Raw genomic sequence first — 26,776 nt, 5'->3', positions numbered from 1 at the left:
TCATTGCATTTTCTATCATTTTCGTTTGAATTTCTGTTGTGTACCTGTTTCAATTTTGGCTTGTGCTGTTGTGTGCAATAATGGTAGTAATGAAAGGTTTGTTTGTGATACTCTAACCATATTGTCGTTGAGTGCAAAATATTGGTCTCACTTGGTATATTTTGATAAATAATTCACGTTTTCATATAAGCCGCAAGGACAAACAACAACAACAAAAAGTGAAAATTATAGTGACAATGACAAAATAGATCCACAATAGTATTAGCAACTAAAATTGAGAAAGGCTGATTTATTCGTTCAACTCCGTTTTTGTAACTTTCCTTGTTTGCGTGCTATTTGCGGCAGAGAAAATGGTTTGCTTACGTCTCACAAACGTCTCTTTAGAGAACAGCCCCACACAAAAATGCTGCGCTGCAGCTGAGACTCATCCACAGTCCTTGTATCCACGCAGAAAACAGGCCTTTAATGTTTTCCCGGTCTGCAAGTGCATGCGCGCCTGTCTTTCGGGGATGATGTGTAAGCAGGGACGTTTCGAGTGGGACTGAGTGACAGGTCTGGACTTCGGTTGGTGGGCGGGGTCGGCTACCATGTCATACGTGACATCAGCGGTGACCGAAGGCTCGGTCGGGCCAGCTGCCTGCTGCGGAGGTGGAGTTTCCTTCCTGCAGAGCTGACTGGGGCCGAGTGCGGCCTGACCCACCTTGCTACCAACATCTAAACCACACTGCAGCGTGGCTCTTCAGGCTCTCATCGTTCCTTTTGCTCCTAATCTGTCACTTTTGATTTATGAACCGCACAGATTCTCATTTGTATTATAAAGCTCAGACTCTTTTGAGTCTTACAGTAGGTTTAACGCTTACACATTTATTCTCCCATGAGCTGGTCGTGTCAGCGCAGGTCTGATGATCTTCTAAAATGGAGCTTGAGTCTGTTTTTTTGTTTTGTAGCTTAAATCCTCTTCCATGAAAAGCAGTTGCATGACTTTTCACACCACAAATCGTATCTGTTCAATCACTAATTTTACCTCGACTTCACAAAAACATTTTTTGACGTCAGTGCTGTGAACGCCTCAAGGATTTTTCGAGAACAAGGGTTGATCACATGGGAGGAACAAAATGTTTTGACCTTACCTGAGTGTCAGCTGTTTCCTCATGACGGCTGTCCAACCTTTTCACAGTCTGTCTCTTTGGTTACTCTTCAGACTTGTAGATAACCCCCCAAAATAAAAGACTGATGTTACAGATTTCTGTTGATATGATATAAAATTGATTTTTCTAAAGCTTTTCCATTAATTGCCAAAAAGCGCTGATAACAGCCTTGGATCAATAATTTCCGGTTTCATATTACATTTCAAAATCAAAATGTGAGCATTGTTATTCCTTTTTTCCCTCTTTTTTTTTCTTCTCTGTCACCATATCTGTGACCTTTGTACATTTGGAGCAATAAAAAAAAGTGGAAAATTAGTTTTAGTTTTTTTTAACTTCACCAAATGTGTAAATGATGACGACCATTTATTATCCTGATGAAAATAATGTTTTGGTTCTTCCTACTGGCTCAACTAAAGCAGCTATATAATAAACCGCCTCCAGAATAAACGAGTGATCGCATAATATGTTGAATAATATCAAGCATTTCAAACTCAATTCAAACGGTTTCCAGCATTTCTTCAGCCAGAAAGCACTGAAGATGACACTCTGCTCTGTGTTGTGAGGTTGTGGGTGTTTCTCGACACTTGCAGTCGATTGTTTAAGGCCCCTGTCGAATTTTATGAGGTCACGGACCAATGTAACGATTTTTCAGTCGTATTACTGGACATGACTCGCTTTTGGCTTATGTCACGCAGTTATTGGTAGTCCTCCTGAGTCATGTTGCACTCGCCCATGGAACTCGTCACCCTCCGGCTGCTCAGCTGAATCCGAGCTCCAGCTCCTGTTAGTGCTGGCTCTGGTGCTGCTGGCACTGCAGAACGGCCTCATCTATCACGGGAAACGGCTCTGAGACAATCAGCTCGGCTGGAGCAGAGCACGGCCGCTACACCACCCATGCGTGTGGGAGAGGGGTGGGGGGGTCGGGGTGGAGTTGCGGTGCTGGATGCGGCTGCCTGAGGTTGACAGAATAGGAATAAGAGGTTGACGGAGGAGTGAGGTCACGTGCTGAAGCTCTGGCTGGGAGAGTGGAAGTGGTGGTGGGAGGGAGAAGGAAACACAAGCAGATTTTTCCCCTCCTCTCGCTGTCTCCGTCTCGCAGTTTGAAGTCACACTGGCGGAACAGTGAGGCACGTTCTGCGATGCACAGTAATACTGGATGAATTATTGAACAGTGGTGAGTGGAAGTGACACAGGCCGGCCTACTACCTCGATGCTGAGTGACAGAAGAGTGTGAGGGAGAGATTACCTGCATCTCCTGCAAACAAAGGGAGCTGCAAGTGGGAGGAAGTTGTAAAGGGAAGATGGACAACTCTGCTGTGGGGAAAGCATTTTGAAACACTCGACATACGTTTTTCTTTTATGACTCCATTATATTTCAGAGGAAAAAAAAAAAATCGACATCATTTACTGACACAAATCTTCAGTAAACTTTATTGACCCTGCACATTTATTTACACCACATGTATTGCAGCAATACAATCATTCTTAAACCTTTTTTTTTTTTTTTTAACATGGATTCCCCATATTTCCTTGAAGAAAGGTTGTGGCGCTTTTCTCCAATCTCAAAATAGCCGAAACTGGTGTACATATGCACTCTCGCCAACACACAAAAGCAGGAGCTTTTCTGTATTCTTCATTCATGAAAATTCATGAGATGCCTTCTAATCAAAATTAAGGAAATGGAAATGACTTGGTAGGTTTTGGGGGGGGTTTGGGGGGGGGGGGGGGGGGGGGGGTCCTTTCAGCTGTCTTTATATCAGCCGAAGATGTTTCATTCAGTCTACACAATGTAAGCTCCTCATTTTCATGCAAACGGCATGGTTGTTACAGTAAAAGTTTAATTTAGCTCATTGTTGGTGTGACATGGAAATTTGTGTGGATTTTTATGTTCTTGTGACGGCTTTGTGTTTCAGGGTGTTGGTTTGACATTCCCTGAGCACTCCCCTCAGCTGTCACCACTTAACTAGTCTCCGAAGAGAGAGAGAGGGAGAGAACTACAAAACATTGGAAAAATGTAAAAAATGCATGACTCCTCCTCTTCCCGGCTCATCGGCCCCACCCTTCCCGTTTAGGTTACTAAGACACCAGAAATGTACCCCGAGAATGAAAGAAAATCAAAGCCCCCACAGTCGAGTGGTGTGACTGTTGTGATGGCTTGTAAAAGTGTTATTAGCGTGTACTCCAGCTCAGTGAGGAAACCTCAGCAGCGCTTGTCGTGTGAGGGATGATCTAATTCACATTTGTTGTGCAGGTGTCTGCAGACAGGGTGTTTACCATCGCGTCCGCAGCAAGCTAGAGGTCACTGAGACTGTTGGTGCTGTTTCAACCTAAAACACAAGGGGACAATGGGTGTTTTGCTTTCTTTTTCAACTAAATTGCAGGAATTCTCATTACACAGTCTCCCTTAGACGCAATTGCAGTTGTCTTTCCTATAGGAATGATGCAATAAGCCAAACTCAAAACCGACAAAGTGAAACATGACACCGGAGACAGAACCCCCTAGGTACTTAATATTTTGTCTCATTTTCAGCAGTACTCAAGTGGCTTCATTTTCTGTAGGTGCGGAACATTGAAGCGTGTTTGCATTGTGTGCACTTTAGAGGGAATAAATAACCCATAAACAGTTAGGATGTTAGGTAGATTGTATTTGTTGTTGCAAGCATTGGAAAGCCTTTTGATTTCACTTTTAAATAGTGTCACTTGTGGGATGAATATCAAGGTTGGGATGATGGATAACAGATTTCTTTGCTGAAAAAGAAAAAAAAAGATCGCATAAAATAGTCCATGTGATATATATATTCAAAATAAACATAACGAGACAATCGACTGGAAAATAAACAATAAAACCTATTGGAAAAACAAATAAGAAGAGTAGACTGGATTTTCCTTCTCCTTTTAATGCTTAACTACATTTGTACACAATGTGGTCTCAAATCTGGGCTGGGCCTTTCTTTGTCTAGTTTGCCTGTCCTCTCAATATTTCTGCCATGTTCTGGTTTCTTTTCAGGGTTCAAAAAGATGCATGTGACGTTAATGGATGGCCCTAAATTTTATTACACACTCAATGTGAATTTGAGTGTATGTGGTTGTCTGCTTCCCTGTGTTAGCCCTGTGAGAGGTGCCTCCGCCAACAGTGAGCAGGCCTCGGCTCCAACACCCCACAACGTTGAACGGGATGAAATGGTGTCGATGCTGGATGGACACTATACACTATCCATTACAATTCTACATAGTTATACGAGATGGCATCCTATCCTGCATCCAGCATTTGCTGCACATGTCTATGTTCTAGGGCATGAACAAGGACGACCCGAGTTGATCCAACAAGTGTTGAATGGAGTTGAGGACAGGACTGCCAGGGGGCCATTCCATCCTCTCCACTCCCAAATTCTAGGGGTAGTTAAGCCCCGCTCCGTGAGAGTGAGATCTGGCACCGGGTGTAGCAGAAGCTCACAACAAGAGTCGAATGCAAAGAAAAGCTGTTTGACAAAGCCAGAAATCTGAGCAGATTTTGTTTTGTTTTTTTCGTGCCTCGTGTTTCCACAGCTTGTGCATCGGCCGGACACGGCTCTGTAACTTATGATCCTCGTCGTTTCTGTACTTCATTCATGTCTTACTTGAAGAGCTCACAGAAAGTATTTACCGCCTCTCCTCTTTTGTTTTGTTCTTCCTCTCTTACAGTCGTACTTTGTCACCGACTATGACCCCACAATCGAAGACTCGTACACCAAGCAGTGTGTGATTGACGAAAGGGCGGCAAGGCTCGACAGTAAGTGCACTTTGCTGTCCAAAATGGCCATAGAGAAAACACACACACACGGGCCATTTGTACAGTTCGGTTGCACTACTTTGCACTTGAGGAACTGATGTCAAATGTTTGTTTACCCTGCAAGTTATTGTGTGTGTGTGTGTGTGTGTGTGTGTGTGTGTGTGTGTGTGTGTGTGTGTGTGTGTGTGCGTGTGCGTGTGCGTGTGCGTGTGCGTGTGCGTGTGCGTGTGCGTGTGTTCCGTGCTCTCTAGTCCTGGACACGGCTGGACAGGAAGAGTTTGGAGCCATGAGAGAACAATACATGAGGACAGGGGAGGGTTTCCTGCTCGTCTTCTCCGTCACTGACAGAGGAAGGTAAGTGACAGTTTTCATCGGGGGCACATCTGCACACGCTCACTCCTCTCTCGTCTTCCTTTGTGTTTGCACATCTTTGTTTGCCGTTCACAGCTAGGCACTGTTGTTTGCACCTCCTCTACCTCTTGACTCAACTCGGGCCATAAATCTCATGCCGACGCTTTCACTTGTTGCCGCCTCTACTTCCGGATGCTGCCGCCGGTGTTGTTGTCATTTTGTTTTGTTCTCAACACTTCCTCCCTTATCTCGTTCTCTTGAACTCACCTATGCGAGCGCCGAACTTTCTATTTCAAGCTCATGTGCCGTTTGAACAACAGCTTGTCTTCAAATACATGCAACACTTAAAGGATTTGACTGGAGGTTTTGAGCTTTTTGAAGCCTTCATTCCAGCATGTGTGCACTAACAACATGTATGTGTGTATGTACTAATAACACTTTGCTGCACAAACAGTGTTTTAACCCTTTAATCGCTATTGACGTAGTCAAACTCATTTTAACGTAAAGGTGCTTTCAAAAAGGTGAAATATCAGTAAAAAAAAAAGTTTCAGGTTACCCAGAAGTTACAAATTAAAACGTTTGAAGCGTTTTTCACATGTTAATTGTGGTAATTGTGACCTCAGGTTCAAAATTAAACAGATAACATCGTTTTAATATTGCTTTAATTTAGCACTAATAGTGCTTTTAATTGATCATTGTGTCACGTCAACTAACACTATAAAGAATAAAACTAAATGTTCCTTAGTTTGAAATAAATTATGGGGAAAATCGACTTTTTCATTTGCTTTAATGTTTTGCGGTGCACCTATTGTAAGTTCCAACTACTAAATAAAGCAATTTTTTTATGTTTTGAGCAGCATTTCATATAATGACAAGCATGAGGTGTGCAGTATATAGTCATACAGTGACAGCTTATTGATCAAATTAAAATTATTCAAAATTTTAACCTTCTCATTGTCATTACCAGTTTATATTGTGGCACATGAGATGGTTTGGTGTGATTTAAAACACCATCAGAGCCAAGTGTATGTGTTGTATCACTTTAGGTATCATAACCAAAATGTGGCAGCCTTGTTGCAGTAAAAAAACAAATAGTTCACAAAAGGTCATTAATCACCACATAAATTGAGCCTCGCCATAGTTTATTTATGTTTAAGTTTTATGTTTCTGGGAATGTACTAATCCTAGGAATATTCAACTCCAACCAACCATTGACTTAACTCCTGAGCAGTGGTCGAAGTAATGAATAAAAATTATTTCATTTTACATTAGCATTTGTTTCAAACTTTCTCTGAGTGAAATTCACTCAACGTGATCTATTTAGCTACTTTTGTAATCATAAATTACTGCAAGTTCCATTTTACATTGATATCCCACCATTTGTTTCCTGCATTTTCGTAGCCAATGAGTTTAACAGAGGAAGTTTCTGCTTTATAGCTACGCTTATATTTTAAATTCTAAGAATCATTTTGAATATAAATATTTTTTTAATGATGAAATGAATCAAAATGATAATGCAATTAAATGAGATCAAAAACTAATTAATACCGGGTACTTTCTGAGAAAAGTACTTTGTCTTTCAAGTATGTTTTTTTTAACCACCGGTACTTAAAAACAGTACGAGTTTACACTACTCTGTGTGAGTCTGGTAATGCAAGAATAATGTTAAAATGTGCCCACAATTATCCAGACGTTTGTCCTGCTGCTTTGCGTATGTGTTTATTTTCTTTGGTCTACACTAATCAATCCAACAATCAGATAAAACCAGTTACTGCAAACAAAATGAATGGGGTTTCATTTAATTTAAATCTTTACAGCAAATTGTATTCTATCAGGTCATAATTCAGCTTATTGATAAAGGTCTTGTGGAGTATATTTCTACCCTTTCTCCATGTCATTATGTCGCTGCCCTGCAGTCCAGGGACCTCCGTTCCCTCCCTGCCTCCACCCACACCCCCCCTCACAGTGTTTATGCTGTAAACAGCCTTTCCTTCCTCCATTTATATTAGTCAAGACTTTCCAGATTTACTAGGTCCTCACCAAGCTGTCTGTGGGCCTGAGGCTGGGATGCCATTTGGGTTGGATTCCGACCCCCGTTTTACCCCTCACGTATTGACATTTTTCTTTGCTATTTTGTTTAAGTTGTGCCACCACATGCCGTTTGTATTGCAGTGGGCTTGGCAGGCGGGTCAGTGCACAGAGCACAACCTTAGAGGTAAATGTGTTTCAAGCATAGTGGAGATGACTTTCATTTATCTGTGCTGACACGCTCAACCCTTTCGTGAGATCCACTGTAGCGGTGACCCCAACGTCTGGGGTCTGATGCTTCTGCCTGTGTGGGTGGTGGTGGTGGGAGGTGGTTTAGCTGCACTGCTCGAAGGTCTGGTCGCATGTGTATTTTTAGATGAATCTATGCTTTACTACATAAGAAGGCATCTCATAACCTGTTTTTTTTTTTATTTTTGCTCAAAATGCACCAATTAACACCATGAAATGTGTTTTACAGCTTCGAAGAAATCTACAAATTCCAAAGACAGATTCTCCGAGTCAAAGACAGAGATGAATTCCCCATGATCCTTGTAGGAAACAAAGCAGATCTGGAACTACAGAGACAAGTAAGTCCAAAAGATCAGCGACTGCCAAACAAAAACCTGTTCTGACAACCCGAGGCGATAGCATCAGCCAGTCCGGAGAATTCACACGAGCGTACATGACAGTGGGAGTGTTGCAGCTGCAGCTCGGGATGTGAGTAAAAGAAGAAAACCGAGGCAGTAGAACGCATGAAGGCACGAGGGGGAAGATGGATGAAAAAGGGAGTGTGAACTGATGAATTTTCTGGCTGCTGCTATGCAGTCAGTTGTCACCTTCAGTGAATTTATACCACCCCCTTATGGTGAAAAGCAACCTTACACTCCTGAGGAGTTGAGGGCGTTTTATTTGTGACGTTATTAATACCACAATTGTGCGAGTAAAGAACGACAAATTAAACTATGCTGAGCCCTGTGACACCCAGCCCATTAAAGCCATGCACTCTAGTTTACTTTTTTTTTGTTTGTTTTTATCTTCTATTACAGCACACAGGCTCACTGTGAACCTCATTCATTCACGAGTCATTCAGTGCCTGACAATAGACACAGCTGCATTATAAAAACACCAAAGCCAGATTTCAGCTGTTCCCCAGATGTAATCTACATAATAATTCAATTTCTTCGGTTTTGTTGTGGATGGACGATATTGTCTTGCGGTGCACTAAATTATTAAAAGGGAAGGAGCTGCCAAGGGTTGAAATGAAGGAATTAGTTCATTGACTGAAAAGCTCAGGAGAATGAAACAATATAAGAAAACAGTGTTGAAAGATCTGACTATAATCCCTACTCTATTATAATGATTGAATTCGGTTGTATAATTTTTGTATATTATATTTGACCTTATTGTCTTTTCCACTCTGTTGTTGAAATGAGATGTTTGCGGAGTTGTTGAAAATCCTTTCTTTCGTCTGGTTTGACTTTGAAAGTTCAGCTCATCATTATTCTGTTCTTCACTTTCCACAAGGTAACCCAAGAAGAAGGGCAGCAGCTGGCTAGACAATTAAAGGTCACGTATATGGAGGCTTCAGCTAAAATCCGAATGAACGTAGACCAGGCTTTCCACGAGCTGGTTAGAGTAATCAGGTATGTGCTTTTTTTTTTTTTTCAAGGGCATCGATTGCGTTCAGTTCAAATTGAACTTGTGAATATTGGCGTGGCATTAATATGAGATATTTTCAGACATTTAAATTGCTGATCATTGACGGGAATGTGAATATTGACCCATCATTAAGAGTGATATTGTTTAGGCTGTATGAACTGGGAAAATATCTACAACTGTCCAGTGTGTCTTGACAGTTTCCCCCCCCCCCCCCCCCCCCCATCACCCTCCAATTGCCAGGAAATTCCAAGAATCGGAAAGTCCACCGTCACCGGAGCCCACGAGAAAAGAGAAAGACAAGAGCGGCTGCCATTGTGTGATCGTCTGAGTCAGCCTTATCACTGTAACTCATGCAGCTATTCGACCGCCCCGCCCACTCTGCCTGACATCACATCCTGAACGGATGACTGACCGCTGCCTTCTCCACGTGCATGACTTCAGATGGCCTTTTCTGAGATACTTTGACCAGGATCTGCTGTCCCCGGGACATCACTATGGACAACTGACAATGCCAAATTTTAACACCACTCTACCTTCAGCCATAATCTAATTCACACGAGAGAGTCCCAACACTAAACATTGCCTTCTAAATCAGCCTGAAAAATTAATGTTTTGTACTCTGATGGACTTCTCTTGCCTTCTAGTGACATTTGTACTTGCTACCGAGATTGAATGAAAACTATATATCCAGAATGTTAATTTAGTTTCCAGTGTCTGACCAGAGCAGAGAGATTATCTTATGAAGCTTTGTGTATGTTGTGCCATATTCACTTTTACTCCCATGTGCTAATCTGCTACTGTACATATGTGACATTTGTTGTGATTTTCAAAGTGTATTTCTAATGACCTATTAAATCACCACAGTACAGTGTGTGAGGTTGAGTTTGGTTTTACATATATGAGATTGAATATATAAGTCTGTATATAAACCTTATGCCTAGACCGCCCTTAAAGCTATGGTGATAGAAGTTTCTGGCATTCTGCAGTGGATTTCTTACTCTTTCTGTGGTTCCTGCTTTCCTTTCATTGCTAGATATGGAGTGTCGCCTGTAATTGATGAAGTCTTATAGTTTGAATGAGTTCCATCTTCTTCCCTTTCCACAAAGTATCACAAGTAGCAAATATGTCTGGATTTCTTTCGTCAAAGGTGGCGGTTCAGTAAACATTGAAAGTTGTGCATTTTATCCGCTTTCTAAGAAACAGTAGAGACAAAATTATTGGTAGCATATTGTGTAGCTTTGGACAAAAACTAGTGTGATTTCGCATCAACAAGGCGAGCACCATATGCTCTATTATTCAACTTTTGAAAACCAATGTAAACATGTAAAATGGCGCTTTTAGAGCTCAGTTTGGTTTAAATCATTCCAATGTAACACATCATTTCTGTCGGCCATTTAGTCTATAATTATAAAACACAAATAACTGATGCACCATTCCAGTGACACAGTGGCAATGTATTTGTTTTTGTCATTGAAATACTCCTGTTACAAAGCTTCTTCTCCTCAATCGTTGAAATCCACGACAAAAGCAAAGGATGGAGATCAGATCGGCTCGTCTCCAACGAGACATGAACTGAGACATGACCCCGCCACCTGAGGACCCGTCTTCACCACAGACACAAAATATTGTTCTGCCTTCCCTTTCCACTTCTGTACTTCTGTTCAGGCTTTCAAATGAAGTACTGCAGTTTGTTTTTCGCATCATCGTCTTGTAATATAAACAACAAGAACATCAGATGATGGAAGTAATGGACTTGATTAAATGTTTCTACTCTACTTTTATACATTATTTTCCTATCAAACTAGTTGACAAGTATTTTTCTATGTTTATAAGTGCATACATGTTCACAGCACAGCTGTGTATATATGTAAAGAAGAATATTTAATTATCTGGATTATTATAAAGATGACTGTTGCCCAAATTAAAAAAAAAAAGAAAAAGAAATTTACTCTTCTACCAGATGTGACCAAGAATGTTTTTCTTCTAATTGTGGCTTAATAATGGGAGAATATATTTATCTTGAGGTGTTTAACACCGTCTTGAAGGACGATAGGGTTTTATTAAAGACTTTGGTCTTTTAAAAGGAGCTTTAAATCACCTAAATGAAATAGGATATAACCACCAAGATTTGACATACCATTTCCCCAATCTAGAGCAAATTGTAGTGTACATTCAAATCATACTGTTTTTTTTCTTCTTTTCTTTTCTTTTCGTTTTCATCCTCATTAGTGTCTTTTGCCTTGTGTTTAGCTTTTGGTGCTAAAATAAAATCTGTCATTGAGCCAGATGGGCTAGAGAATCTTTTTTGTAGATTCAAAATGCTGCACAGAACTGAATCTCTTCACTGAGATGTCGAACTGTCAGACTTTAAGAAACCCACCTACTATCCAGTGATCATTATAGAATCACTATGACGACACGGATATCTGAAATGATCAAGAAATGAGTTCTGCACAGTGGTGTGGCTGTTGGCCTCACACACGTGGAGGCTTGGGCTCTTTTTGTGTATAATGTGCATGTTATTCCTGTGTAGAGTGACTTTTTTTCCGTGGGTACTCTGGCTACACGGTACAGTTTTTCATTGGCTCAAAATTTAGATATGTGGTTGATCGTCACTCCATCCATGTTAGCCATGTGATGACCATCAGCTGCCCAGGATGTACAAAACTCTATATGGAATTTTTCTCTTCTCGACGCAAAGCTGAATGAAGCAGACAAGCGACATGGGTGGACTGAGGAAATCATGAGCTGAAACCAATCAGATTTTGCCCGATTTTTGGGTCTGCTGTACAGAAGAACTATCATTTCTGACTGTAAACTGGCTCAATCATACCGCTGTGGGAAAGCCTTAACACATACCCACCTCCGAACATACCAACAGGTATGATAAAATAGGATTTGCAGTCTGAATATTGCTGACAGATAATTACTGTGCTTGGTTATCTAATGTTTGATAAATGCTAAAGCGATATCAACTTGCTTAATAAAACTCACACGTGTCAAAGGACATTGTGTTTAAAGTATGTTGTGTAGACTAGTGGTTCTAAAGAATCCCCCCCCCCCCCCCCAAAAAAAAAAAAAACTAAACATTTAAGCGCATACTAACAAAATGCAGCATCTTTTACTTAGTCTCTCTTATTTTGACATTAACGGTGGACACACTGGGGATATCCTAACACTGCAATGAATGCTGAATTAATGTCATCCATGGTGTTTTGTAACAGCCTGCTTGCCATGTTTAGGGACTCAACTCAGTCAAGACGTGATAATATTGTTTCACCATTGTAAAGGGATTCTCTTTACAAGCATGAACACGTCTGATCATGAGGTGATTATCATGCATCCGACTGGAGGATCACAGGCAGCTGGAGCCTGTGCCATCCAACACAAGGTACACACTAAGTCTATCACAGCTGAAGGAAGGAAACAAAAGTAGAAATCCACATTGACATGGAGAAACTGATGAAACTAATTGATGTGACCATATGTGGTACAAAGCACATAACGGAGATGAAGAGGTGGGTAAAAAAATACCATGCAGTGATTTAAGAAGTTATGGTGTGTGTGTGTGCTCTCTCTCTCTCTCTCTCTCTCTCTCTCTTTTGTTTAAACTGTGTTTACCTTGTGATGGACTGGTGACCTGTTTAGGGTGAATCTTGCCTTTGATCATAATAGTCTGGGATCGGCCATAGTGACCCAATGTACGTATATGTGCTGTAAATATTAATACCGCCTTGTAATATTTACTGATGTAGTATTCTATTCTATTCTGTTCCTAGTAAAGGTTTTGATGTGCCACATTCTGTATTATTGTCTTTTGTTCAATTTCTTTGTCCTTCCTTGTTTTGTGTTGTTATCATGACATCAGCCTTTCTATCTGGCACTTTGAACTAGCCTGCATAAAAAATGCTGCATGAATACGTTTTTATAGATTACAATATACACTTGAAAGGAAAACCAAGACTGTACCAACTGTTGCAGACTAACCATCCGTTTAAGCTCTATGAAGAGGGCCCATCCTCTCACTTTCAAAACCCCTGATAGCTTGCCTCAAGACATTAGCTTCTGATGGCATTAGCCCAAACAAATTCTGTCATATTGTCAAAAATATCAAATATGTTACAACTGTCTTCGGTTTCTCTCGGATCTGGGGTGTCAAACATAGCAGCCAAAATTGACCCACCTGAGTGTCCATTACAACATATCTCATTGCTATTAGAGCGCTTCTAACTGGCGGTTGTTAGAGTTTGTATATGTAGAATGGGAGGCAGAGCTTTGAGCTATGAGGCACTGCTCATGTGGAAGCAGCTCCCAGTTTCAGTTAAGGAGGCCGACACAGTCAGTTCAACCACCCTTGACCATTTTCTTCTTAAGAAGCTGTTGTGGGTAAGTTTATGATCTCAGCCTTTTGCCCCCATCAAGTTTGCAGTGAGTAGATTAGTTTACCTTCTAATGACATTGTTTGTTTGTTGCTCTCTGTTTGACATATCTTTTTTTTCTTCAATCCTCTAAGCATAAAGCTGCCACCTCTGGGTCTGTTTCGACAAAGGCTTTTCCTTTCCACCTTGCTACTGAGGAATAATTCAGTTTTCCCCTATAAAAGTGTTTTGGTGTGAATGTGTTTGTGTGTGTGGTTGTCTGTGCCTGTGTGTTTGCCCTGGGATGGACTGTTTTTATTTTATTTGTGAATTGTAATCTTTTTTTTCCTCCCTTTTCTTTATTATGATGATATTTTATTTCACTGGTGTATTTATAAAAGAAAAACATCGTTTACAGAAAAATAAACGTTCATCACGCATAGTTTTAATTTGCTTTAATTGGTTTTAATAGCTATAATATGATTTAGTATTAAGTTCCGGAATTTAATAAAAAATATCTATAATTTATCGTATCGACTATACCATTCACGATTTTCTCTCAAGTATCAGAAATAAGATCAGTGACATGGCACGTCTCTTGAACTAAAATGAGTTTGACACAATTGTTTTGAATGAATGGACATTTTCAATGATTACTCGCTGTTTGTGCGGGGGGAAAAAACTATGAAAAGTTGGAGTGTGTTTGATTAGTGTGGGGTCTGTCGAGGGGTTGCTGATGACAGAATAAAATCAGTAGAATTAACTCCCCCTCCCTCCCGGCAATGGTACAGTCCAGAGAAGAGCGTCTGTCTCGGTCTGCTCAGCTCAGCCTCCCCGCTTATTCACTGCCAACACAGCCTTTTACTTCGTGTTTGCTGTAGAGAAAGACAGAGAGAGAGAGAGAAAAGGAGTAATAGGCTCGTTTCACGCTTCTGATTTTTGCCGTCTCACCATCCAGTCCTGTCCAGCCAGCTCTCCGGGGACATGGAGGGAGTCAGCAGCAACAGGAGCATGTCTTACAGTAGATGGAGTTATGACAGGTAAGCCTTCCCTTCACAACAAGTGCACGTTTCAGACGCTGCTTGCCTTTTTTTTTTTTTTTCCCCTTCTCTCTTTCTTTTGAATTTGTCAAACGACGACATTATAAAAGCTGATGCTGCATCTTGGTTCGCTCCAGCACCCCCCTCATGCGCAATTAGTTGACAGGTGCAACGGATTTGGACAGAAGAGATGCGATGTGAGTGTATTAAGCAGCCTCAGCATCACATCATTACTAATACATGTTTGCTCCACTGTTGTTGGTGCAAACATGTTGCCACCATACCTGAGTGTATGCTGTCTATTTATAGCCTTATTGCATATTCATTATACCATCTATCTATCTATCTATCTATCTATCTATCTATCTATCTATCTATCTATCTACCTATCTAAAATGTTGGGTTGTTTTTTTTGTCGTGGTTAAAAGCCAATATAATTTGTCCTTAAAATAACATCCTGGAAAGGCTATCTAGACTAAATCAATTGAACTTTTCTATCTATCTAACAAACATCATCACAAGTCTGGTCTGTTTTTACACACAGACACACACAAACAAAAAACCCTCAAATTGCTTCAACCCCAAAGCTTGACTCCTCACCCCACAAGTTGACAGTCTCACTCTCAGGAGGGGGAATCTTGTGAGCAAGACATAACATATTCAAAATATGTAATGTAGATTAATGAGAAACCCAACCAGCAAAACCAAGGCTTATGGCAGGTTTACTATACCTAACTAACTAACCTACTAACCCAGGGATGCAATACTTGTTCTTGGAAGGCCATGAAATTACGAAAAAGTGGAGGAGTAGTGTGTACGAATGTGTGATTTATGACGCACTCCATAAATTGTAAATCACAACTCTGTGTGTGTGTGTGTGTGTGTGTGTGTGTGTGTGTGTGTGTGTGTGTGTGTGTGCGTGAGAAATCATCATCATCATGATCATGAGCATCATCATCATCATGTCAGTCATAAGTGTGAATGAGTCAATCCCTCCTCGTTGATTAGAACTGGAGAAAATCATGACTCTGGATATACTCAAGAAAAATGATCGTCTTAGAAATGTTATAGAAACATAACATCGTCTCACTAACACGTTTACTCATACAGTTCGTCACAGGCTGACTTGGGCACTAATTTGTTACACAATAGATAAAAGAGATAACAATTGATGACAGGAGTAAAAACACGCCATTAACAGAAACGTCCAAACACAATATAGATGGACAGCTTTTTAAAGGATAAAGAGTAAGTGTATCTGCTATTTGTGGTGTGTGGAGGAGGTTGATGGCACTGTAGCTGTTGGCTCTGCCAGTGTAATTGGTATTCTAAATCCATTCTTGCATATCCTAAGAGACTGCTGCCAGAGCCAATGGTCTTTTTGCCTCTTAAGATGATGCACTGTTGTGATATGGTGTTCACGGCGATGTGTGATTAGTTCTAGGCTCTGAGGGATAGCTCGACATGCGCCTCATATACGTGAAATTTGTTCCTACTGCTATTTATTTAATTAATGAATTATTTGTTTGTTGGTTCATTCGTTCAACCACCCAACCAACCTCGAAAACGCATGGTTTCTCCTGTTGCCCAAATTGCTCCTGTGCAGCATCTCCACGAATGGACTGCCTCGACAGAGTCACAGTTGCCCTGCTGGAGATTAAGTTAGAAATGACCAATTTAAATAGACTGCTAAGTCCTTATTTTCGCCATAGTGAGTTCAACCAAAGTGATATTGTGATGTACACTGGTACAAAGCTACTAATTATTCACCTTATATCTTTTATTCAAAACCAAGCCAATGCCAAAGCCTAATCCTGTCAGGTTTAATATGTTTTATAAATACCTGTGGGAGGTTTGTGTACATGTTTGCAGGTAGCTGTTACCTGCAAGATGTGAAAGTCGAGCAGTAGGTAAGGTGCAATAGCAAAAATGAAAATAGATGGGCATTGGTGAGTGCATAACTTTAGTGGGGCATGGTGATATGGTTTCAATGCCTAATTGTACATGTGTGTGTGGGGCTGTATTTAATATTGCAGGTTTCTGTGAAGACTCTTGCTGTTTCCAGTCAAGCCTGTACACAGACAGGTGTTTTTCACTTTGCCAGATTCAATCCCACTAAGAGCCGTACACCCGGTGTGTGTGGGCTCTCTCTGTGAGTCCGTAGCACCTGTTGGCATAAAAAAAAAAGCGCCACACTGTTATCTTTGGTGGATCCATGAAATTCCTGCATACCCAGTGTCAAACTGAGCAGAGGTCTAATGAACAAATACAAGCCGACAGCTTTGTGGGTGTTTGGCCTTTAAATATCAGTGGTTTTGTTGTGTATCGAGGTTGATGAGTTTGTGGGATTTAAAACAATAAAGTCTACATTTTATGCAAAAGAAAATCTTTTATTGATGATTATAACTCTCTACACACTATTTTGGTCTCAGAGTGAATTTTACAATCGACATTCACATTTTATTGGACTTTTAAATATTCACACACAAGAAGCACCTCAGAGGTTCTGTCTCCATACTTGAGACTCTGCTCTTGTCTCAGTCCACATTGAAGACCAACAGGGTCTCACCACTGCGAAACATAATCCCTGAGGAGATCAGGCTGTTTGTTTTTAAATAATTCTCATAACAGATATGCCTCAATAACACTTTCATTCCTCTTTTCTCACCACTGACCAGATTAGGCATGTGCATTTCTCATAACCATCACTTGTCAATTTATGATATGTAACAGTTTCAAAGCTTAAAGAAAATGTATAAATAGCATTTTGTGTCAACAGTAATTGTAGGAGGCTCCAAGACTTCATCATCATTCGTCATCTTAGAAAAATGGGCAGAATCACTGACTTATTGCACATGATTTGACAATTCTACAGACAATATACAGTCAACAAGTCATTGATCTCTGGCATAAATGTGACTTACACCTTCAATAAAAATTACGTTTGTTTTTATGCCTTGCTTTAATTTCTTTCACCGAACTACAGTTCGTGCTTAAAGCAGTCTGTAACTCAGTTTTGACAAAGTGCTGTATAAATAAAATGTATTATTATTATTATTATATGAAACAATTGTTTTAGACAAGCTTTTATGTGTTTAGAGCATCCCACTTCCATGTCCATTAGTTCATGAGATTACTCTAAAGATGATTGAAGTTGTGTTTTTGCGCGAGTTCACGTGCAAGTGATTATGCAACAAAAAGATTTGTCTGAAGTCTGCAGACAGGCGGTCAAGTTTGATCAAAGGCAGCCGTTGTAATTCACAGTGGAGCCTGCTTGTTCCTGGATCATGTACAATCACACTGTGTCCTGGCACCTAGTCAGTAAACACTGTATCCTAGAGATGGAAGGGCAAGGTGGGCTGACAAGATACAATTCAGAACCTTCACAGCACAGGCTTTTAATGTATTTAATCATGGGCAAAGGTTAGTTTAGGTACATCATGTTCCCACCATCAAATACAAGACGGAAGTGGAGCTTTTAATGATATTTTGAATTGAATACCTGACATTTATAAATGTAACTGCCGTATTCATTTCCAAATGGAATGAATAACTTGACATTTATGAATTTGAAACTTTTATTTGTATTTACATTTGAGACATAAAGATGACAAATCAATTAATCTCAAGGAGTCCACCTCTATTTTTTTCATACTCTGTTCCCAGAGAATGTGCTGTTGCAAAGATTAACACCATATCACAATATGAATTTACCTTCTCGATTCTGTTGTATTTCACCACAGAGCATTCCATATATAATCTTCTCAGTAGCTTTGGTTTTATAAATTAAGTGAATGCTTGCATTGATGCATCTACAGCTGAGAGCAGACACCCATCTTTCCTGCATGAAGGTAAGTGAATGTATTTTTTTTATTCCAATATTCAGGCCTGGCCAGTCAAGGTTAAGAGGGACAAATTTTCCACTGCCTCTTATCTCCTGCGTGATCACTCTTGATTTTGCAATCCTCCTCATTCAGCACCAGAGTCTGCAGATTTTATTTAGAGTCCCCCCCAGATATGATGCTGAAGAACCACCTCACTGCTTTGCATTGATAGGTTTCTGTACACCACCTGGTGTGTGTGTGTGTTTGTCTTAAGCCTGTGATTGTTGGCAGGGCTTTGAAATGTTTGTTCGGTCAATAATACTGTCAAGTCAGTACTGCTGTCACTGAGTTAGACTGTGTTTTTTGGTTTTTTTTAATGTGCAGCTGACATGAGTCTATCAGTATCTCTTTACACGAATCAAGCTTAGATTGAAGTTGAAGAAAGAAAATATATTTAAATGAATTGTGGCTCGAAGATACTTTCACAGGTTATATAGTTTTACACCTGTGTCTAATGATTGAACCTGACTTCAGTTCTGAAGAGTTTTTCCTGAACTCAAGAGGATACAAATTGAAATGCATTGATGCCAGAGCTTCAAAAAGGCTTTTGACTCATCAATATTTGATCTAAGACGTGATCTGATCTTCTTCTGCTCACAAGTGTGTGGTGGCAACAGCAAAAACGGCTTATATTCACATCTGAAAACTGTTTGTGTGTGTATATGCCGAGAGTACTTTCTAATATATGCAGAAAACACTCATTCTGATGTCTTAAAATGAAACCCTGTGCCAAGTACCAGATTATTCAATTCAATTCAGTTCAGTTCAGTTCTATTTAATTAAATTCTGTTTGTACAGCACCACTAACGACACAGTCATTTCAAGGCACTTTTACAGGCAAAAGTCCAACAATGCCACATGAGCAAACATAAGCAACAGTGGAAAGGAAAACCTCCCCTTCAGCAGAAACAAATCTTTGCAGAACCAAACTCAGAGGTGGCAGCTTGCTGCTGTTCCAGTTGGGGTGAGGGGATACAAGGGGAGAAAAAGATAGGACAGATAGATTATGGGGAGGGATTGGTTGGGGTAAGGGGAAAGGACTCTCCACTCAATTCAGCAGACAAAGATCCTCTCGCTGCTGATGGATTGGGGAAGGAGGCTCAGACCATGGACTTATAGTTCTGCTGTCAAGAGCCTGCAGGGAGGTTGAGGGAGAGGAAAGAGAATGAAAGAGGGAGCACAGACTACAGGGGATAGACCAATATTAGTGACATGCAATAATGACACATGCTGAATGAGAAAGGAAAGCAGCTCAGTGTAGGTCTTCAGCGTAGGTCTTAACCTATGGCAGCTTAATGTGAAAATGGTCCACAGTGGTATGAACCAGCCCTAACTGTACACTTTGTTAAATAGAAAAGTCTTAACTAACCTCAAAGGAGAGACTGTGTCATCCTCCCTAACTGAAAATGGGAGCTGGTTCCACATAAGAGGAGCCTGGTAGCTTGATTGTACTTGTAGAAAACCTGGGAACCTCCAGTAGCCAGCACTCTGAAAATTGTTCTTCTTTGGTGCTATGGGACTAGCAGCTCTTCAAGATGCGATGGACTCTGGTTGTTAAGAGCTTCACAAGTTAAAAGAATTCTATTCTAGATTTAACAGGGGGCCAATAAAGAGAAGCTCATATTGGAGTGATATGATCTCTTCTGCTGGTTCCAGTCAAGACTGTCGCTGCAGCATTTTGAAGATAATAGGGAATAACAATACTCTCCTCTGGAAATAGCAAATGCAAGTATTCATTTATCAGTGTCACTCTGAGTCATCATGACCCTGAGGGGTAAATCCTGGTCAAAAGCAACTCTGATTCCTCACAGTCGTATTGAAAGTCAAAGAAATACCGCTTTACATTGTTAATCACATTCACCTGTTCACACACACCAATGGAGGATGCAGCCACACTGTCAACCCATTGGGAGTAGTTTGGGGTTCAAGTGTCTTGCTCTAGGACATATTGTGACATCCACAGGTGGAGATGGGAATCAAACCTGCAACGTTGTGATTGGGAGACGACTGCTATACCAACCAAGCCACGCCACGCCACCCCGCCCCTAATTCTGAGCTGAAGAGTCGTCATTAACAGGAGTAAAGTGGAACCTGTCTGATAAATATGATCGAAACCAGTTTGGTGCTGCACCTTTAATCCCAATGACATGTTCCAGTCTCTGCAGTAGGATGTTATGATCAAGAGTATCAAATGCAGCACCGAGATCGAACAAGAGAGGATCAGCGATGAGACCTTTGTCTGAGGCCATGAGAAGACCATTAATAACTTTGACTGGTTGGAAAATTGCTGATGGCTACTGAAGGAGGGAACACATTTGTGCCACTATGGGTGGTTTAAATAATGAATCACACCACAGCTATGATGTGGAGTTGGACTATCCAACACAGAATTTGAAGAGTTGAGTCGTGACTGTGTGACCAAGATGACAGTTGTCTCCATAATAGAACAAAGGATATTGAACTGCTGAAAAGATAATGTCAGTGAAGAGTGTAGAGAAAAACCTAAATATTACAGTCTGATCAAGATTTGCAGAGATGCTTTGCAATAAATCACAGTATTGTACACACCGACCTTCTGGCAGAAAACATTCTCAATGTGTATGTTACTCACCAGGTCGCCATTCCGACAGTGCTGCAAAATTCATCATTGATAAGTTACTGACTCACAGTTACTGTAACTCATTCACTGTCTCACTACGCACAATTTGAAACCACATGCAACCATTCAGACTATCTCGCAGTACTTCCACTGGGTTAAACATTGACTCAGGGCAGCTATCCTCTATACTAATCTTAATTTATGTAGCAAATATCACACAAGAAATGCAAAATGCAAAGCACTTTGCACTTTACAACAAGGAATCACATGCATCAAGTGTTTCTCAAAGATAAACATAACGCGTATTAATAACAAATGGATGAAAATAGCAAAGTGAAAATTAAAAGATTACCGTCCACCCTAGAGCTGTCTAAAATGTCACTCCAGTTTTAAATTCACACAGCATGTTGTAAAAACATCAAGAATATGGCCCATGCATAACATTTATACAAGACTGCTTTTTAATTCTGAATTTCAACAATAGGCAGAGCTTGAATACGATAGCTCAGCAACTTTTTTGAAAGAAGAGTTGCTTCAAGGAGTGATACGAAGAGCCGCTTGACAACAAATTGACTTTTAGAGTTGGAGGTCATGATGTTAATACTGCGCCAATGAAGAGTACATTTACTTTCCCATCGTCTGAAGACATGTTTCTTACATCCAGCAAACGCTGATTGGGCCTATACAATGAAGAAAGACGCTTGAAGGTTTTCTTCGGACTGTTGTACTGCAAACATTCCTTGCTGGTTGTATCAGAACAAAACCACAATGCCCATTAGTGCTCCCACATGAAAAGTATATCGCTTTCAGCATTTCTACTGTTTCTATTGAAACAGAAATCAAAATGTTTTCATCCAATTGTTGACATATAAATGGGGGTCCTGACGAGGCTAATCAATGAAAAGTGTGGCTTATGAAGACCAAAAATGGCTGAAGTAAAGAAATGCCAGGAAGGAAGTGAGTCTTGAAAAATTGAAGACAATTTCAGTGATGTATTTCAGTTCCGAGTGCCTCTGCCGTGTGTGTAGTTTGCTGTGTTGTTCTCAGTAGAATAAAAAGTGTGTCTCCATGCTCAACAAACTGCATTTTCTACATTATAATGGAGGTCAAATGTCCACTGTCTCGCTGCGCTTCCATCTGTACCAAGCTGCTTTTTTGTGCATTTTTCTGTACAGTGACTACATTCTTGTTGAGCTTCATTTATCTCCTGAAGGCACCAGCAGTGTAGATAACTAATGTACTGCAGACATGGGTAACTGTCTACTTTGCTGCCTGTCAGATAATTAATAGAAATACTTTTTGATTTAAAGAACGAAGGTCAATTGATCCAATTTGAACCAATATCAATTGGAAATACTTACATTTAGGTCAATGGTGGATATTATCAAATGTATTCTGTTTGAATCAATCAGTGTAAGTCACAGCATTTCAGTTCACTCTTTATGTTGAATAAGTAGCTCCAGTTCTCATACATCATTAAAAAAATACATCACAGATTGGGAGAGGACATTTTTTTGAGGTCCATGATCAAAGTTGCTTATCCCTGATGTAAAATCCCTGATGCAACGTGCATATTGATGGATGTTGTGGTTATCATTAAATGATTAGTCAAATTTACCATCAAGCCCAAGTTAGTGAAGTGAATGTTACTCAGTGTAGCATGTCACAAAGAACAGGATTATTTTCCTTTTCCTTTTTAGATTCCCATTTTATTGTATATAGTATAATGTAGTATCAAAACAAAGCACTGAGTGTTGCCATTTTAATTATTGTGCAATTGTTAATGAAAAACTGGCTAGATGTTGTTAGCTGCTCCAGCATGAGAGCAGCTGAAGGGACAGCTGTGTCCAGAGAGTGTCAGAGTGTGTCTGCTGTGAAATTCAGCCTTCAAATCTTACCAAGTCACGATTTTAAGCTATTGAGCTCCCTGGCCTGATGCATGGACCCATTTCAATACTGCAAACAAAAAAACAAAGCGAATGTATGTCCATCATTGTTGTGATGTGTTTAATTCAACTAAACATAGTTGGGACATGTTTTGCCAGTGCTTCACCAAAATTATATTTTTACCTGAACACAAACATGTTGTTTTGTATCTCCCATTCTTTCTGTTGAAGTGGTCTTTCATTTCTCGCTTGTTCACTTGTCATACCTGTGCCTCTTCAGCTCAACAAGCTCTCTGTTGCATTGTCATTATGCAGTTCATGGCTTAGTTACCGACTGCCTGTTTCTGTAGTAACACTACATAAAAAAAGAAAGGTAACAAACAAAGACACTGCACTGCTACACCCCATGTTTTTGCTTGTTTGCTGGTTGTAAATGTCCGTGATGATTTACTGTGGTATAAAAATGGTTTTAGTGATTAAAATTCTCTGCTGATTAATTCAGGTCTACACCTCATACATCTGTGTATCCATTAGGATGCTTGTTAAAATGTCAGTGAAACACAAATGTCACTGGCTTCCAAGGTAATCCATGTTCATTGGCATTGTAAACGGTTTATAGTTGGTGGAGATCCCGTGCATCCACTTTCTCGCCTGCTTATCCTGTTCAGGGTCACTGGAGCCAATCCCAGCTCACTATGGGCCATGGCAGGATACACCCTGGACAGGTTGTCAGTCTATTACACACACACACACACACCTAGGGACAATTTGGCATCACGAATCAACCTCACATGCATGTTTTTTGACTGTGGGAGGAAACCAAAGTACTTGGTGGAAAACCACGCTCACACGAGGGGAACATCAAACTCCACACAAAAAGACCCTGGACCCACAGCGTACCTTCTCGCTGTCAGCCGAGACCTCTTTATATTCTCTTACCTTTGTGTATGTGATGATATAATAGAAAAGGATATGTCCTTTTTTTGACCAAAGTTTGTAGATTCTTGTGGCCTTGTCGGTGGGACATTTTGTTCCCAAGCTTTGGGAAGGCTCTCTCTCAATCTGTGCAGTTTCTTCATGTCTCAAGAAGCATTTTTATCACAAAAATAGTGATCTCTTTCATGTTGACGTTTATCTGATACACAGTGTGTGAGTTTACTGTGCAAGATAAATTGTCTGCTGATGTGTGTTTGTGATTGTTTCTTTGTTTTCCCTGTGATGGACATGATCTGTCCACGGTGCACTTTGCCTTCATCGATAGTCGGCTGGGATTGGCTGCACTGCCCTGTGAACCTGAGTTGGATAAAGTGGTACTGAAAATACTGGAGATAGATGGATGGATGACCCCCCCCCCCCCTCAACACAAACATGTTCTGTCTGTAATAATATTCATTTTTTTGTCTGATTTATTTCAGCAAAAAACAAAAACATAGAATACACATGTATTACAATAATGCAGCTGAGGGAAAAACAATATGAAATAGTGAATTTTCTGTATTGAATGTGAGTTTCCTGACTACATATGAGGGAATAACGATGTGGGTGCTTTAGGTTTCAATGAGGAGAAGCTCAAAGATTTCCCAGGTGGAGATCAGAGACTGTTTATGATGCTGCTGTACAACAAAGGCAGCCAGCCCGTCAATCCAACACTTCCTCTGTAGGTAAAAAGGAAAACACTCACATTGTCTGGAAAGTGAAGCCAGCTGACCTGCCCCTGAGCCTGAAGTATAGCATCTCTGCCACTGCTGCTGACAAGTAGGGAGAGACATCAGGTGCAAAGGTGGTGGAGCTTCATCTCTTGTGTTCTGGCTCACCGATGCTGTGAGGACGCTGTCAGTGTTTGTTGTTGTGGCATTGATGTTTGAAAGAAAGGTGCTGAAACAAGAAAATGTGCAGTTTCATGAATGTGGGTCATTTCCAATAAAGCGCTAAACCCCCTTTGGTGGCTTACCAGGTTCAAATCTCAGTTACAGCTGGATTGGTGTCTTTTGTAAAAACCAGCCAAGTCCATGGTGCAAGTTTCAATAACTTGTTGTGGGCCTTGCTGTAAAAGGAAGGACCGTCTGATGAGGAACTATTTTGGGAAAACTGCTGATAATGCAGACATATCTGCATTTTAGTATTTTGCTTTGATAAATTAAGTGTTTGAACATCAGCATGTATGGGAAAACCTTTTACCCTATGGGTTTACTTTATATGCTGTTTATGATTCAAACTAGGAAAGAAACTAATTCACTTTGCCAGTGAAACACAGAGAAACAATCAAACACATGAACTGGGAGAAACACCAGTCAGAAAATCCACACATGTACCAGAGGAATATGCAAATATCACACAGAAAGCGCAAAATTGAGCAGGGGGTGTTCCTACTCCAAGGGGAAAGTGCTAAACACCACTCCACCATGCAGCTGTGAGAGAGACTGATTATTGGATATAAGCAAGAAATGTTATTCTTTAAATAAATGAAAAGAAATACTCGAGTTTGTTTTGAAATAATAAATGCATCTAATAATTATGATGACTACTCTATAAGCTGTGGTAGTGTAATTCAATTGCCTTCCTATCAAATATGTTTCGATCTGGCAGGTTGGATACTCTTGTTTCCACCAGACCTTAGGGATCGCAAAATGACAAAAAAATTTACCGGACACTGGTCCAGAAATCATGCAGTTTTTATTGGACCGAACCACATTTTACTGGACCAAAGTAAAGTTTGATGAATGTAATAAAATGTAATGAACTCATCTCCACAAGAAAGTATGAAATGTGGAAATGTATGCATGTTTTCTCTCAAAATGCAACTTGAGGTGAGTTAGTGTAAGGTCAGAAAAGGAAACAGTACAAACTATTTTTGTTCAATTTGGAGAATGTATAGCTCTGTGTGACATCATCATCTCATAATAAACTTGTTATATCTTTTAAACCTCAGAATCACTTAATTAATTCCTGGGGAAATGATTGAGCAAAGCAGCACAAACAGCAATTTTTCCAGCACTAACGCAGCACAAATGATTGGGACTATTTTCAGGGAGTTTAGTGTGAAGTAGGATACAGCTTCACAGAGGTGTGACTCACCTACTACTGCGGAGGAGCTGCTGTTCATTGTTTTGCTGCCAATGCCGTTCTCCTTGGTGAGCTATAAAATAGTGACGTCTGGCGGAAGAGCGCTTCGCTGTACAACAGCTTTGCAAACATGCACGTCAATGCTTTGCGGTGATTTGAGCGTAAAATACGTCCAAACAGCGGACATGTTATCATGAAAAGTTGGATAGCCACAATGCTACTTCCCTTGCCTCCTCGTTGGCTGCAAACTGTGGAATGGATTTCCTGACTCATTACACCGCGTCTCATTGAGACCCGCCTCCATTCAGGAAATCCATTCCACAATTTGCAGAGCAGCTGCAAGGCAATACTTGTTGAGTGGCACAGATGCGGCTTCATGGATCTGAAATCTCCGCAGGTTGGATCGGAAAAAACGCCAAAATATCACAAAAGATACCACTAGCCTGTTTCAGCAAGGTGGGTAGGTGATTCACTTGCCCGAGCAAAACTTTTACTAGCTCCGGACATTCAGACAAGTCTTAAATTTGAGCCCTGAGAGTGATAAATGAAAAATTTGGACATGAAACCGGTTTTAAGAGGATATTAACCGGACCAAGGGCATTTTTATAGGGAATGACCGACTGTCCAACATATTCCGCGATCACTGAGACCTGTTTTCTTTCTTGGTGGCTCATATCCAGCAAGGTGCTGAAAACCTTCTTTGGAGACTTTCATCTATAATAACATGGTCAGCATTGCACATTTGCTGCATATTTGTCCACTGAACATTTATGATGTAAATTTTCTGTGCAGTTGACAATCTAGTCTTCAGTGGTCATTAAACAACCCCACGCTGTCACTTGATGATTGTCTTTGCTCTGAAGTGTCGAAGGAGAAGGAGTTGAATGAATCTGTGGAGGTGTCACTGTGGCACTTCTCAAGACTGTTTAATGTTTCAACATCATTTAACATTAAGACTTCCTCTTAACATTTCAATCCGTTGTTATTTATA

The 26,776-nt window shown here is 40.4% G+C and overlaps 2 protein-coding genes across 2 annotated transcripts in view; both read left to right on the top strand.

The window, feature by feature from the left end:
- Window positions 1–11,240, top strand: part of rras2 (RAS related 2) — a 28,257-nt gene extending 17,017 nt beyond the window's left edge. The window contains exons 2-6 of the mRNA XM_080499371.1: window positions 4,830–4,917; window positions 5,169–5,271; window positions 7,775–7,883; window positions 8,821–8,939; window positions 9,196–11,240. Coding sequence (XP_080355497.1) covers window positions 4,830–4,917; window positions 5,169–5,271; window positions 7,775–7,883; window positions 8,821–8,939; window positions 9,196–9,283 — 507 coding nt within the window. The 3' untranslated portion in view covers window positions 9,284–11,240. The remainder of the gene's footprint in view (window positions 1–4,829; window positions 4,918–5,168; window positions 5,272–7,774; window positions 7,884–8,820; window positions 8,940–9,195) is intronic.
- A 3,057-nt stretch (window positions 11,241–14,297) lies between these two features.
- The window catches only part of tub (TUB bipartite transcription factor), a gene marked incomplete at both ends in the record, with an annotated part of 51,063 nt that continues 38,584 nt past the window's right edge, over window positions 14,298–26,776 (top strand). The window contains one exon of the mRNA XM_080521194.1: window positions 14,298–14,353. Coding sequence (XP_080377320.1) covers window positions 14,298–14,353 — 56 coding nt within the window. The remainder of the gene's footprint in view (window positions 14,354–26,776) is intronic.

The sequence above is a fragment of the Blennius ocellaris genome, assembly GCF_963422515.1.
Source record: "Blennius ocellaris genome assembly, chromosome: 1".
NCBI lineage: Eukaryota > Metazoa > Chordata > Actinopteri > Blenniiformes > Blenniidae > Blennius > Blennius ocellaris.
Note: the sequence above shows the minus strand (reverse complement) of the source record. Positions and strands in the feature narration are given on the sequence as shown.